The 15,649-nt window shown below is 46.9% G+C and overlaps 1 protein-coding gene across 1 annotated transcript in view; it reads right to left on the bottom strand.

Annotated features, from left to right (window-relative positions):
- Positions 1-14,932, bottom strand: part of LOC131592176 (podocalyxin-like) — a 45,009-nt gene extending 30,077 nt beyond the window's left edge. The window contains exon 1 of the mRNA XM_058863504.1: positions 14,745-14,932. Coding sequence (XP_058719487.1) covers positions 14,745-14,796 — 52 coding nt within the window. The 5' untranslated portion in view covers positions 14,797-14,932. The remainder of the gene's footprint in view (positions 1-14,744) is intronic.
- Between the last annotated feature and the right edge of the window lie 717 nt (positions 14,933-15,649).

Below are 15,649 nucleotides of genomic sequence, written 5' to 3'. Positions count from 1 at the left end.
CTGGGGGGATTTTCCCCTTGCCAGGACCAGGAATTAAGGCCTGCACAACAAGTGGCAAAGTGGAGAAGGAAGAAAGGTCTTGCTTCTTAATCAGCCAACTGGCCTGACTTAATGCTGACAAAGAACAATGTCTATTTTGGTCATCCCTTCCAAGATGGAGCCTGCAAAAGCTTTAATTAGTCAATTAAAAGTGGCTTTGTCATAGGAGATGAGACACAACCGGGATCAGCCAGCTGGGTTCTTGGCTGCTGAATGACATTGTCTTTCCAGCCCAATGACCTCATTGTTAATGACTCAATAGGGGAACAATGTTGTCCACCCAGCAGCCCAGCAAGGAGTGAGATTCCTGCGTGGTTGCAGCTGAGCAGAAGAGCATGGGAAGTTGTGGGATGTCACTGGGTTGGGGATGCAGCACTCTGCCCTCAGTAGGTTTCAATGGTGTGGTTGCGTGCTGAGAAACTCCAGCAAAAAAAAAAAAAAAAAAAGTAATATATGAAACAAAAATACAGCACACAACAAGGGTCATACTCAGCTCCCCAAAAACTCCCTGGACAGGTAGTGAATTTTGAGCACAAAGAGATTTGCTGGTCAGGGAGGACAAATCAAAATGGTATCTAGAAGAAAGCAAAGCTTACAGCACCTACACCCAGGGTGGTCTGGATGGAACAGACCCTGTCCATGTCACCTTTTGATCTTAGAGCTTTACTGACATCTCCCTGCCACCAAAACATCTCCCTGCCATCAAATCCTTCTCCCCAGGGCAGTGCCTGGAGGCTGTGCCACAGGGAAGGCCATGGCAGGGCAAGGGAAGGCAGCAAAGGCAGCAGGAAGGAAGAAGGATCTGCACCCCCTCCCTGCTGCTAATCATCCTCTCTCCTGAGAGACACCGTCAGGTCTGCAAGTACCAGGATGAGATTCCACCTTGGAGGGGATCCACAGAGGTGAGTGGCAGCTCTGGGTGCAGGAGGGAGCTGTGGGGCTGGGTTTGATGATAATATCCCAGTTCCTCTGCTCCTGGGGTGACAGAAACCGGGTCCTGCTTTGGGAAATGCTGGCATGTCAGCTTGGGAATTTCCTTTAGGAAACTGAGCTGGAGTCATGGTGGGGCTGGAGGTGGGAAGAGAGGGCAGGGACATGATGGGACCCACAGAAAGCCACCAGCAGAGCAGAGGAGAGAGAGGGAACTGAACTGGGATTCAGTGGGTGCTGCTGGTTGTAATCCTGGAGCTGGCAGTGGAGATGGAGTCCCTGCTCTGGTGAAGGCTGCAGCCACATGAACATTCCTGGCATGTTTGCAAGTGATCTCTGGCCAAATCAAAGCACGGCTTTGCTGCCAAAACTACCTGAAAACAGCATCCCTGATTACAGCTAGGCAGAAGAGACAGCTGAAAAATCCCCACACAGATTTCAAATGCTCATTTGGAAAAGCACAATCAGCTGTGCAAATATACCCTCTCACTGCCCTGAGCCCCATCTCATCCTGACATCTCTGGAAGTTGTAACTGGATAAAATGCTGCTGGACACCACTTAGAAATCAAGCCCTGAGCCTGCTGACCATGGAGGCAAGAAAGAGCTGAGCCATCAAAAGCAAATGACAACTTTTAGCAGTGCTCACTGATAATTCTCAGTAATTGATTGTTGTTCACTTTAAATTCTTAGCAACTAATTGCTTTAAATAATTAATAACTTGCAAGCCTATGTACTGCAGACACTGCTCTGTGGTGCAGGCATGCTCCTACTCCTGGTGGCTGAACCATCACAGAATCACAGGATGGTTTGGGTTGGAAGGGACCTTGAAGATCATCTCCTTTCAGCCCTCCTGCCACGGGAAGGGACACCTCCCACCAGACAGAGCTGCACTCAGCCTGGCCTGGAATTGCTCTGCTTCTCCACCAGTACCCAGAGCTCTCAATGTGGGCCACAGTGTCACTGATGAGTGGCTGAAATGCTCAAATGATACAAACCAACAGCACCAGGTCCTTTGCCCAGGAAGTTTCTGCACAGCAGAGCAGCCAAATAAATAGGACACGTGCTGGAATCCAGGCACTACATTTTGGGACTAAGGATGATGCAGCAGATGGCCAAGTCCCGTGCTGCTGCAGGATTCAAATTAGCTCTCCCAAACAGGAGCAGAAACACTGCTGGAGAAAAGCAAGATGTGGAGCAAATCCCCTTCTTGCAAACACCCCTGATGCTTGGAGGGCAGCCCAAACCTGTGATGGAGATGAGTTACAGCATCAGGATGTTTGGATGCTAGGCCCTCATCCCTGGGAAGATGGCTCAAATCCAAATCCAAGCAGATCCAAAAGCTGGTTCTTATTACTACAGAACAAATTCCTTATTCCTAACCTAGATTATCAAGCAGAGGGCTCCTCCTTTCCCCACTCTTGGCAGTTTCATGCCTTGAACAGATAGGGGAAATTTGCTGCTTTTTGGTTTTGGGGAGTCCTGAGAGATGCAGGTGGCACCAGGTTCTTGTAACAAGCCATTTCTTGCCTTTTGTGAGGAGAAAAATAGGAAATCTGCCCACAGGCACAACTGTTCATCTCAGCAAAGAATAGTCTTGGTGCTAAAAGTGGGGACTGAGAGATCTGAGGGTCTCAGAAATAAACTCTAATAAATATTTCCTCCAATTATTCCTCCAATTCCTCTTCTATTTCCTTTCTCAAAAAATTCCTCTAAAAAATCAGTTCCTGAGGCAGGAATGCTTCTAATTTCTTCAGACATAGGCTGTGAGCAACTAATCTTGTCAGATTTGAGTGGAGACGAAATCTTACTGCCCCTTCTCTCCTGTCCCTCTATGGGGTGAGTGCCTCTGCTCAGACTGAGTTAAAATCCTTGCAGGAGCAGCTCATGGGCTGCACTTTTCTTACCCTTCCCCTCACTGTGATGAGTGACAGCCTTCAGGATGAGAGTAAATAAATAAATAAATAGATGAAGTGATCCCAAAAGCACTCTCCAAAATCCAGCTTCAAAGGCAGCTCCCCTACAGTGCCGCTCCTCCTCATCCATCCACTTTATCAACAATCCTCTTCCAGCACCTCAGGGTACCAATCTGGCCAGCCAAGACAGAGATAAACTCCTGCCCCAAAACTGCTTCTGAGCTGGATTAGAAGGGAACCCTCCCTGAAAGGCCAGCTGGGCTCGGGGCATCCCCCGGCTGCTGCTCCCAGGGAAAGCAGCTTTACATCCCTCCCCACATCGCTGCTGCTGCCCCCACAGAGAGCCCCCTCCTAATCAAGCCTCCTCCTAATCAGATTGGAGCTGTCCTGCCAGACATGCAAAAGGCTCTCACGGCAGACAAAGCATGGAGCTGCAACCCTCCTCCTCCTCCTCCTCCTCCTCCTCCTTTGGCGTGTCTGTCCCCCCAGTGTTCCCCATCAAACCCCCAAGGCACATGTAGCTTCTTTTGGTGGCTTCCTGACTTCTTTTATTTATTTTTCTTTTTTTTTTTCCCTTTCCCCTTGCAGTATTTTATCAGGATTGGCAGTGGGATTTTGCTGTGTGAGAGCACAGTGGAGATACGGAGAGCTGTATGCAGTGGGAGCACTCCAGAGCTGGGCTTTGGGCCAAACCACCCACTCTCCACAGTACCCCCATGAATTTCTCACCAGTAACCATCATGCTGGGGCTCTACACCCATCCAGAGGCCTATCCAATTGTCCATGTCCTACAATGCTGGAAGCCTCTGTGCTGGCCAGGGATTAAATGTGGAGCCTCCTGAAGGAGCAGGAGCTGCTTCTGGGGCCAGGTCACTTTGTTTCCATCAAGTACGCTGACAAAATGCTGGAATTTTCATTCCTAACATGATCAGAGAAAAGAGCACTGATCCCTTGGTGTTTTCCTGTGACACCCAAACTCCTTTAAATGCCCAAAATTTTACCCACTGCAGCTATCAGGTACCCATGGCCAGATGCAGTAATAGGAACACACAAACAGGTGGATTTTTTAAAAGCAGAAAACCGTCTTTTTTCTTTCTCAGCCCCTCAGCTTGGACTCCTGTGTTTCCCTCCCCAACCCTCTGTAAAGGGCACTCATAAATACACACACTGATCATGACATCCCCACTTCTCTTGCCACTGACTCAACCTCACATTTCTACTTTTCACCACCCTCCTGCCACTCCACCCTGCTTGAGCCATTTCCTTTGCCAGAATAAAAGGATTTTTTTCCTCCTCAAACTGGCTGCCTTAAATCACCCCCAGCAACTGAAGCTGTGATTTGGAGAAACCTGGAATGGGGAGCGTGGACAGTGATGGGTGGCAGGCTGGGCAGTGATGGGCAGCCGACAGTGGGGTTTGTATTGCCCATCCTTGTCCTCTTTAGGAATTGCCCATCCACTACTGACCTTCTCCTGGCTGGAAAACTCCCTAGAAAATAATGTTTGGGGGGTGAGATGGTGAATTACAGGCCAGGCTTTGCTAACCACTAACTTCTCAGGAGCGTGGCCACTGTGGGATGCTGCTCCTGCCAAGAGCCTGAGAGGGATTTGGACTAAGGAAATGCAGAGTGAGGGCTGCAGGAACCTGCCCAGGGTCTGTTAGGGCATCCTCCACCTTGAGCTGGGACAAGCTGCAGCTTATCAGAGCCTAAACTGATGTGCTGCAGCAGAGGCAGATGTGTCCTCCCACTGGAATGGCTTTGTGCGGTGATGGCAGGAGTGGCAATCACAATCACCTCAGAATTATTTTATTTTCCTTCTTTTTCTCGCCTCTTAGACTGTTGCTTTAAACAGCAAAGTTTTGCTTGCCAAGCTTGCTGGGGAAAATGCCCTCATGTTGGATCAGCAAAGGGACACATCAGAACAGGCTGGATGAGGGGAATGAGCCACAATCCATGAAGGACAAATCTCTTCCTAATTTTTTGGAGACCAGATTTTATCGTCTAACACCAAAAAGATGATTGCAGTGAGACTAAACCCAACCAGGACACCCATGGCACTTGGGGAACTCGGCTTTTCCAACACTAAGTGGGGCTGCATTTGGATGTGAGACAAAACCAGGGCAGTCAATTAAAATAAGTCTTGTTAATTTTTGCTCCTCCTTAATTGCTTTCTGCCTAGGCTATGGGCAGATGTCCAGAGCATCCAGACATTCAGCATGGGATAGTCAGTTAGATAGTCAAACATTATGTGCATAAACCTCAGCTACCCACTGAAATTCCCTTCTCAGATCAAGGAGAGACACATTCAGCTGCTCCACCAACAGTTAATTCCAAGCTGTGAAAACAACTGGAAACCGGCAGCCGAAAAATAAAATTGTTTCCTCTCCCATTTTAAACGGTAAAAGTGAATTTTAAGAGAACGAGTCCTGTTTATTTGAAACCCTCAAGGGACGCAGAACAATTCATTTCAGTCACTAACTCCATCGCAGATTGACGCTGGAGATTTGCTCAGTGAGTTGCTTAGCACTAAACTGAAAACTTTTCAGCAAAGTTTATTGCATTAGGTAGCCAGGTCCTCGGTTATTTAATGTTTCTTAAAGGAATTGTAAATGCCCTTTTGCATTTGTCAGTTTAACAGAAATTTCCTCTACAAGCAAAGAGTGATTTCCACCAATAAATCCTAAATTAGTTTTATTCATCATTACCAAGGACGACTCCAGAGATGCATAAATTAGAAATCAAAATAGAGAGGTCTCAGGCTATAAAATTCCTTCAACAAATATGTTCAGAGTGTGCCAGCCTGGTTAGAAAACACAGTTGAAAGGCAAGAGTGGGCTGTAAATCTCTAAGTTTTACAATGAGGAGAATCAGCCCTGGTTAAGGGATATAGCTATGAATTGTAAATGAAAACCATGATAAAAATCAAATCATTCAAGTTATGACTTTCTCCTTCTGTATTTTAAGTCATGATTAAAATTCATAATTTAAGCCACATCAATTTAAATCAAAGCACCCTGCCATAAAATGAGGTTTTGAACCCTTTGTGAGGCTTTAATGAGAAAAAAAGATCATTCTCCTGTTGAATGCGGTTAATGGGGATTTATTGGTGCCATTCGTGGGCAGGAACTGTCTTAGAAGCCCACAAAATCACATGGACTGAGAGCCTTGAGGGCTTTTTTTAGCCATCTGGGAAAATTTTAAGGAAACAAAATAATTGTCTATAATAGGGTGTTGCATTAATCTTTAAACTTTCTTTTTCCGCAGCATTCCATGTACTGAACAGGACAGGAAAATTTATTCGTTTTGTCAAAGAGATCAGCATCTCTCCTTGGCTTTTTGGTGTGGGAATGACCCTGGGGCTTGGGAGAGTGGAGGTGATGGGGAGATTAACTCCTTCAAGCTCAAAATTTGGGCTCAGGGCTGTGAATTCTCCTTTCTGTCTTCACAGCTGACACGATGCTCTGTCCCATTTTGCTTATATTTTGTCCTGGTTGTCTCTCAGTTGGATCAGGATTTCTGGGAGCCCCAGAATTGCTGGTTCATCCCATTTGCAGCACAGGTATCACAGATTTTCCTTGCCACACAGGATTTTGGAGTGTTTATGGCAATGCTGTGATTTGGTACAAACTTATGCGCCCATCGAATGAGGCAGTGGAGAGAACAAACATTTCTTAGCTTTGTGTCAAACCAGATCAGAGTGCTGATCCATCTGAAAATGAGACCAATATTAGAAGGCAGAAGCCAACAAAAAAGAAAATAAAACAGGAGGAGGCTGTTTTCTGCTTTTACTGTGTGTTGCTACTTTCTCTGCTTTGCCAAGAGAAACCCACAGGAACAAATTCTTGTTTATTTGTTGTTTTTATTCCTTCAGGCTCCAAAACCGAACCAGGTTGCCAGCAGAGAGTGATGGCTGTAAAAAAATGCATGATGAGAATACTGATTTAGAGTTCTGCAATCACAGCTTTCTTTGAGGCTCCTTATTAACTTGACTCTGCAAGCAGCAGAAAACTCTCTTCCCTTACCTGTGCTTCAAACATTTATTCTGCAGCTTGATAAAGTAGAAATGTCCAATGAGGACTTTATTGCTTATTTAATGTGGATATTAATAAATATATAGATAGATTAGATAGATGTAGATATAGATATAGATATAGATATAGATATAGATATAGATATAGATATAGATATAGATATATAGATATAGATATAGATATAGATATATCGATATATAGATATAGACAGATCTAGATCTAGATTTAAATGCAGATCTATAGATCTATAGATCTAGATTAGATATAGATAGATCTAGATCTAGATTTAAATGCAGATCTAGATCTAGATTTAAATGCAGATCTAGATCTAGATTTAAATGCAGATCTATATAGATATGGATATATAGATACATAGATATAGATATAGATATAGATATATAGATACAGATATAGATATAGATATAGATACAGATATAGATATAGATATAGATATAGATATAGATATAGATATAGATATAGATATAGATATAGATATAGATATAGATATAGATATAGATAGATTACATATAGATAGATTAGATATAGATCTAGATTTAAATACAGATATAGATATATAGATATAAATAGATATATAGATCGATATGGATATAGGTAGACATAGATATAATCTCGAGGACCTTGGTTAATTGATGTTGTTCCAGTATAACCACTGCTAACCAGATCTGTGCTGGCACAGAGCATCTCTTTAACTACTCTGCTTTTTCTCACAGTCAGAGCTCAGTATTTTGATAAGCAGCACATAATAGTCACCCTGAGAGCTCTCCACTTTCCACAGCCTGCAGCAGTATCATTTAAACTTTTCACTTTTTTTTCCCCATTTGCCTACGTGGTGGAATGCCTTATCTCGCCCTCCTGCCTTTAGACTCCAGGGAGCAGGGGAGGAAAAAAAAGTGGTATTTGCTATTAGCTTTCAAAGAAGGACTTTCTCAAATAGAGTTTCTCCAAGCCTTTCTGAAGAGCCTTTCAAGTCCCCTTTGTCCAAGTTAGGAATTGGGTATTTTTCTCTTTGTCTGTATTCAGCAGAAGCCACTTAGAATAAATGTCTAACAAGGCTGTCTCCTCATCTCTCTACAATAGATCTAATATATATTTAAGTATTAGAGCTTAATTTCTAAGCCAATTTCTACCTCCTCCTCCAGTTAAATTTGCCAAAATCAATTAAGGCTGAGAGAGAAAATTTCAGCCTTTGCCATTAATAACTGAGGCCTTATTCTTCCACTGCAAAATGACCTTCCTTCCCCTTTCGCCACCCTCATCAGCCATGTGGCCTAAGACCAAAGCTCCCTGCACACAGAGCCTGTGAAAAAGCCACTGGATTAATCCAATTTTTTATTCAGGACGATAAGGATATGAACCAGACCTCAAAGCAACATCTAAAATGGGACCAATTCAGAAAGAAAAAATTACCTTTTCAGTTTTAGAGGAGCTTTTAACGCAGATCCCATCTCTGCCTATTTCTCAGGATCTGCCCTGCACCTGACAACAAGCACATTTTTTAAACCCAAGGACCATGTTCTTCTTATTTGCCTGTTCATTTTGCAGCCTTTAGGGTGCACTCCTGACCCACCATTTGTCCAAATCCCAAAGCCATTTTTTTATTTTTTTTACATTTTTGAGCACATACAGACAGTGTTACACAACATAAGTGTTTCCGGGGCAGGTCCTGGATATTTTTGATGCAACAAAAGACCATGTTGGGGAGCATTTATGGAAACAAGCATCTCTAGTGGACAAATCATCCCGAGACACACCTGAATTGCCTTCAGAAGGCACAGCTGGATTCAAGGATAATGCAGCTTCAACCTTAAACACCTTAGTAAAATATCTGGCCTTACCTTGGGTACCTCAGTGGGAGGAAAAAGCAGAAGAGTCACACTGTGACTTCCAATTTTTTCCTTCCTCCTCAAGTCCAGTCATCCCAGTTTGTCCAAACTGGAACCCATCCCCTTCCTGCTGCCACCCAGCCCCAAGACACAGAACCTTGGGTGTTATTCTCAAGTGGAGTCTTTATGGAAGCCAAATCTCAGCCTGGCCTGTTCCCTTCCCTCTGCTGTTCATTTTGGATGCACATCTAAAAGTAGATGTTCCAGCAGCGCTGGAATTCCCATTGCCCAAAATAAAGGTTCACTCCCATTCCCTCCCCCTCCCACTCTCTGTTGGGCACTGAGACATCATGCTGAGTTGATTTTAATAAGCTGTTTGAATTCTCCTTGTGTCCTTGCAATGCTTTGTCACCAAACTGTCACGGGTGTCCGCTGAGAGCGCCTGGCCCGTGGCCAAGCGAGTCGTGAGACGCGCGTTATTTACCGGGCAGAAAAGGGAACTGCAACATGCAGAGCTGCAGGGATGCAAAGATTTGCTAAACAGGCACATCTGGTGGTGAGAAAACTTCCATCAGCAAGACCTGGGACCCAACAGGCAAATGAGAAATGAAGGATGTTGGTGCTTATGGAGTTTGAGCAGCTTTGCTTCACCTCTTGAAGGAAAAAGGGAGTTTTTTCTCTTTAGGGTATCCTGGCATTTTCAGGTTCCCAAAGAATTTCAGCAATATTCAGTGCCAAAGGCTGGCTCTAAGACACACAACAGCTCAAATCAAGTGCATATGGGCATGGAACTCTCAAAAATCACCCCAAATAAGCCACCACAGATCTCTGCACTCCTCAAGGACATGGAAGTTACTACAGGCATTTTCCAAGGTTCCCACCAAAAATCACTATTTCAGGCATTATTTGCAATTCAAAGCCAGCAGGTAACTTGAAATAGGTTCAGTCACCTTTGAAGGAACTTCAGGTTTACTGTGAGGGTGGGGAGGCCCTGGCACAGGGTGCCCAGAGCAGATGTGGCTGCCCCTGGATCCCTGGAAGTGTCCAAGGCCAGGGATTGGAGCACCCTGGGATAGTGAAAGTTGTCCCTGCCCATGGGATCATGGAATCATTAGTAGGAGAATACCTCTAGGAACATTAAGTCGAGGTCCACCGCTAAACCATGTCCCTAAGCATCACATCTACACTCTGAACACTTCTCGATGCTATTTGTACCACAGCAGCCCCAGCTGAGAGGATCCCCCCATCCCTGACCACTCACAGCACAGTCTTGCCACCAAATACTGGAAAAATAGAGAGGAACTCTACCACAGCCAGTTCTTTAAACAGCACTTCACCCCTTCCATTTATAGCTGAGAAAAAATCTTATATGATTTCTGTACAGTGACAAGGAAGATTATCTGTTTCTCCCCTGCTCTGTCTATCTTCCCAGACAGGGCTTCTTAGCATAAAAATTAACATGTTTTTGGATAGCTCCAGTGGCTGGGCACCTCTGCAGAGCACATCCCTCCTGCCTGTTTGCCCTGGATCTGTGTATTCCTCGAGGATCTCCAGAGTAAAACACGGCAAGGCTTCAGCCCAGCACTACAACAAATATTTAATTAGAGCACTTCAAACCCAATGAAGCTCAGACAAACTCTCCCCAAACCTCCCAAATTACGAAGCACAGGAGGAAGCACCCTCAGTCTGGGTGAGGGACACCATCCTGCCAGGCAGTCCGGGATAAAAATGAGGATATGTTTTTCATCAGGCCCCAGTGTCAAACAGAGAGGTTTTTGTGGGGAGATGGGTGGCATATCCCCAAAGGAGCCACAATGGGGAATCAGGGTGGCCTCACAAACTGCAAGTGAAAGACTTCATGGGTTTGTTTGGCAGTTCCAAGCCTAAAGGAACTGCTCTCTGCAATGTGGAATATTTGGGAAAGCCCTGGGGGTGGCAGTGGACTGAGCACAGGTAGCTGGAGAACAACAAATGCCAGATGACTGCGTGCATTGCTTAGAGAGTGGAAAAAAAAAGCAAAAAAAAAAAAAAAAGCAAGGCTTGCTCAGGATCTCTCTGCGAAGGAAAGGGCAGGCATTGCAAGAATTCAGAAACAACATCCTTAGGTGGAGATGGGCCAGTTGTGGAAGGAGCTGAGCACGTAAACAGGCTCTGGAGCAGGAAGCTGGCAGGAGCGTGTGAAAGCTCTGGAGAGGGCTGGTGAGATTTCACATGCCTGCACATGGGGAATGGACCCAACCGGGCCACCCGGATTCCTGCAGGGCCCAAACCCTCTCGTGCTGCTCTGGGCAGAGCTGAGGGTGGCTCTCGGTCATGCAGGAGAGGTGTCAGGCTGGGAACAACGCCGGAGGTCAGGTGCACACTCGGGATCACAACCTGCACGTTTCTGTCACTCCCCATCAGCTCAGCAGTGGGGAGGGAGGAATTCCTGCACATCCACAGGTGGGTTTGCTACAGGCATCATCCTGCCTGGACTACCTGGAGATGAAGCTGCTGGAGGCACCTGAGCTTGGGGTTTGAGCCCCTGTAGCCCAGAGCAGCTGAGGCAGATGTTACAGCGGGACCTCACCCCCACAGAGCATCACCCTGTAAGGATAAAACCCCACTCACCCCATCCTCCCTGGCTCTGCAGAGCTTCAGGGGGCTCTGGGTGCTGTGGTGGGTCCTTGGGGAGATGGCAAAGGGGCCACCCAGAGCAGCATCACAGATAAAAGGGAAAAATTTAGGGTACCTAAACCCCAACAGCTCCTCTGCTCTCACAGAGTGATAAAACCCCCAGGATAATGGGGGCACAGCACAGCCAGGGGGATCCTCACTGTAAATTACCTCCCTCAGTCCCCAGAAACACCCCAAAACTCGTTCTGGTGGGTTTAGGCCTTTTAGAAGTGCAGATGGGGAGTCAAAACACATGGTTTAGTGGGAAAATAATAACCAAAGTGCTACCCCAGCCTCCCTTGTAAATGCTGAGAGCAGATTTTTCCAGCCAGTCTCCCATCACCAGCATGAATGATCACCCTCCTCACAAACCTCTAGAGCAACTCCCTGGAATTAAATCAGTATATTGCATGGTTCCAGTTCCTTTCATCCAGGAATCTTCAAATGATTTACAAACAATCCTTTAATTAAGCCTCCCAAACAGCCCCCGGGGTAGTGTTACTGTGTCCGTGCGGGGAATCCAAGGCTTTGCACTGCTAAAATGGCAAAAAGGTTGCAAAAATCTTATCAAAGTTCCTCAGAGACAAAATATCGAACAAGAATCCCATCTGTTTTGATGCTGATTCTAAAACCCTCTGGTTAAACATTTTTCTTCTCCTCCTGGGGACGTGGCCCCAGTTGCCTCCTCCTGCCCGTGTCAGGATTAGTATTCAAATGGGTAAAATGTTTTTTTTTTTTAAAGTGCACATCTTTGACAGCTCGTCGACAAACACAAACTCCCAGTACCAGGGAGCTCTCAGTACCGGGGAGGTAGCCTGGGAATGCAGTTTAGGGAATGAGAAGCGGTGTTTTGGCAACAAGGATTTCAAACCCATCAGTCTGTGGTTTGCTTTGAGCCCGGTGCTTGATCTCCGGTAAAAGCCCTTCCTGCCCTTTTTTGCCCCCAGGACAGGTTTGAGCTGTGGCTCTTTTGAATCCCCTGAGAATAAAAAGTATTGTTTGTCTCTTCCTGATGTAATTTTGCTATCAGACCGCCTGTGGGAATACAAGATGCAATGTGGAGAAAGAATAAATAAAATAAAATATCCCATGAAGATGCTGTAATGGGTAACTCTGAGCCCCTCCCCGGCTGGTGGAATTTAAAGATGTTTTTTTGCCTAATGCTATACTTGCTGCATCTCTTGTACACGCTGGCTGTGCCTTGTCTGAGGCTCATTTCCTTCTGATTTAAGCAAGGATATAAAAGGGAATCTCTGCAGAACCAGGGGATTGGGAAGCACAAGCCTGGAAGTCAGTATTTCTAAGGAAATTGCTCTACCCCAGAGAGCTGCTTTTAAGAACTTCAGCGACCTTAGGCTGGTTCTGCTCTGCCCCACACACAGAAGTTGTCACCTTCCGAAAATGAGCTCTGAAATCCTTAACTCTCATTTCACATCCAATTTAAACACAGCAAATAATGCAGGCTCCATCCCAACCGTTATTTCCTAAGATACCCAAAATACTACAGCTTCACTTACAAACCAAACTTCTTCCCATTTAGGGAGGAAGGGAAATAAAAAGACAAATTTTAGGCTTTGAGGAACTCAGAGGATCAAAGCAGATACCAGTCTTGGAGTTAAGCAGTGCTGGGACTCTGAGCCCAAACACTCAACAAATAGGGATGCCTGTCTTGGCCCCTAAGGAACAAAATCCTGGCTCCAATACCCAGGGAGCAACATAAAAGCATCTCTAAGGAGCTTATTTCAAAATTTAAGAGCAGAAACAAATGGTGGAAAACATAGTTTTGAAGGATTTAATCAATTAATTTTTGAGAAAGATGTAACAGGATCACTTCAGAGTGTTACAGAACCAGGTGCCCACACCGTCCTCCCACTGAGAAACCGTTTTGTCCCAACCCCAGTGTATTTACCACCTCATTTTGGAAAACAGAACAGAACCTCACCAGAAGGCAAAGTCAGCTAAACTCAGCTAAATTCTGGCCAACACAAGAAAAATTGCATTAACAGCTCCTACTTTATGCCAGTGTTAATGATGCTCAGGGCTTCCTGAGTTTTAATGGGAAAAGAAATCTCTTTTAACGCCCATGTTGGCATCAGGAGCAGATGTTTACACCTGCTCCCCCACCAAACCCCGTGAGTCCCAAGAGGAACAGGGAAAAAAAGGAGCAGGCAGGGATTTCAGCCAGACTTCTGGGAATTCACCCCAGAGTTAAATCCCCAGGGCCCTGCCTCCACTTGTGCTTTTACCTCCGGAGCATCCCCCAGCTTTTGTTACCTTGAATAAAAGCACATTCAGCTCCACAGAGGCTCTTCTGGGAGCCATGAGCTGAAGCAAGATTATTTTATTTTATTTTATTTTATTTTATTTTATTTTATTTTATTTTATTTTATTTTATTTTATTTTATTTTATTTTATTTTATTTTATTTTATTTTATTTTATTTTATTTTATTTTATTTTTTAATTTAATTTTATTTTATTTTATTTTATTATTTCATTTCATTTCATTTCATTTCTTTTCATTTCATTTCATTTTCATTTTGCACCTCCTTTGCCTTCCCTGATTACAAGGAAGAAATGCCCCACTCCTCCCTACCTTTATTCACTCTGGAAAGCATCAGTGCATTTCCTTTCCCTGCTACTTTTCCGTGTGGTTCACGGCCACCTCTCCACAGAACACCCCACCAGAGAACCACAAGTCCCACTCCATCACCCTGAACCTCACCCTGAACCCCAACACTACCGCAGGACCCCAGGAAGTGTTTCCACTCCCGAACCTCCCCAGCACGACACATCCCCAAGAGTCTCCAGCTTAACCTTTTCCCAACTCCCCCATCAACTTCCAGCAGGGAATTGCTGTCTCCAGCAGTATTCCCCACTCTGCTCACGCACCTCTGGCTCCCGTTCCGTGGGTGCAGCACCTGGACCACTGCAAGAACAGCCCCACCACGCCGAACCCAAAGTCCCCCCTCTCTGGAAGGGACCCCAAGAGCGGGGTGAGGAGCTCGGCGCTCTCCCAGGAGCCCGAACCCCGCGCGGGGGTTTGGGGAGCGGGATGCGGGAGGGAAGAGCCGGAGCCTCGGGCTCGTCCCTCCGCAGAACGAAGCAGCACTGCGGCTCCCGAGCCCCAAGTTGCGCTGCCGCACAAGGCTGGACGTGCCCGACAGAGCCGCGGTAAAGCCGCGCTCAGGCTCCGGGAGAGCGCCCCGGCGTCCTCCGGCTGCTTTTCCGCCAAACTCGCCGACAGAACCGAGAAAAGCGGAGCGCGGCGGGAAGGAGAGGGATGCTCGAAGCGGGCAAGAAGGCACGGAAAGCGGAGGGGCGGCACTCACCGAGCGGCAGCAGCAGCAGCGGCAGCAGCGGCAGCAGCCCCGCAGCCCGCATGGTGCCTCGGAGCGGCTCCCGGCGCGGCTCCCGGCGCTCTCTCCCGGCGGGGCGGGCGGGCGATGCCCTCCCTCCCCCGGCCCCGGCCCGGCCACGGCCCCGGCCACCGGCCCCCCCTTCTCCCGCTGCCGGGGGAGGCGCGGAACGGCCCCGGACCGCCCCCGCCTCCGCCCCCGGAGCGGGGGGAGAGAGCGCACGGATGGGGATGGGATGGGATGTGGGGATGGGATGGGGATGATGGGGATGGGATGTGGGGATGGGATGGGAATGATGGGGGTGGGATGGGGATGATGGGGATGGGATGGATATGGGGATGGGGATGAGGATGGGGATATGGGAATGAGGATATGGAGATGGGATAGGGATGAGGATGATGGGGATGGGATGGGGATGATGGGGATGGGATGGAGATGGGGATATGGGGATATGGGGATATGGGGATGAGGATGATGGGGATGGGGATGGGGATGAGGATGAGGATGAGGATGAGGATGAGGATGAGGATGAGGATGAGGATGAGGATGAGGATGAGGATGGGGATGGGATGGATATGGGGATGGGAATGGGAATGGGAATGGGGATGGGGATGGGGATGATGGGGATGATGGGGATGATGGGGATGATGGGGATGATGGGGATGATGGGGATGATGGGGATGGGGATGGGATGGGGATGGGGATGAGGATGATGGGGATGGGATGAGGATGATGGGGATGGGATGGGGATGATGGAGATGGGATAGAGATGGGGATGGGGATGGGGATATGGGGATGGGGATAGAGAGAGCAGCAAGGAGCGAGGGATGCGCCTGTAGAGGGGATGGGTGGTTACTTGGGATGGGGGGTCTGGGGGA

This window comes from Poecile atricapillus, chromosome W, assembly GCF_030490865.1.
Source record: "Poecile atricapillus isolate bPoeAtr1 chromosome W, bPoeAtr1.hap1, whole genome shotgun sequence".
NCBI lineage: Eukaryota > Metazoa > Chordata > Aves > Passeriformes > Paridae > Poecile > Poecile atricapillus.
The sequence above is the reverse complement of the archived record's forward strand: the minus strand, read 5'-3'. Positions and strand labels throughout refer to the sequence as shown.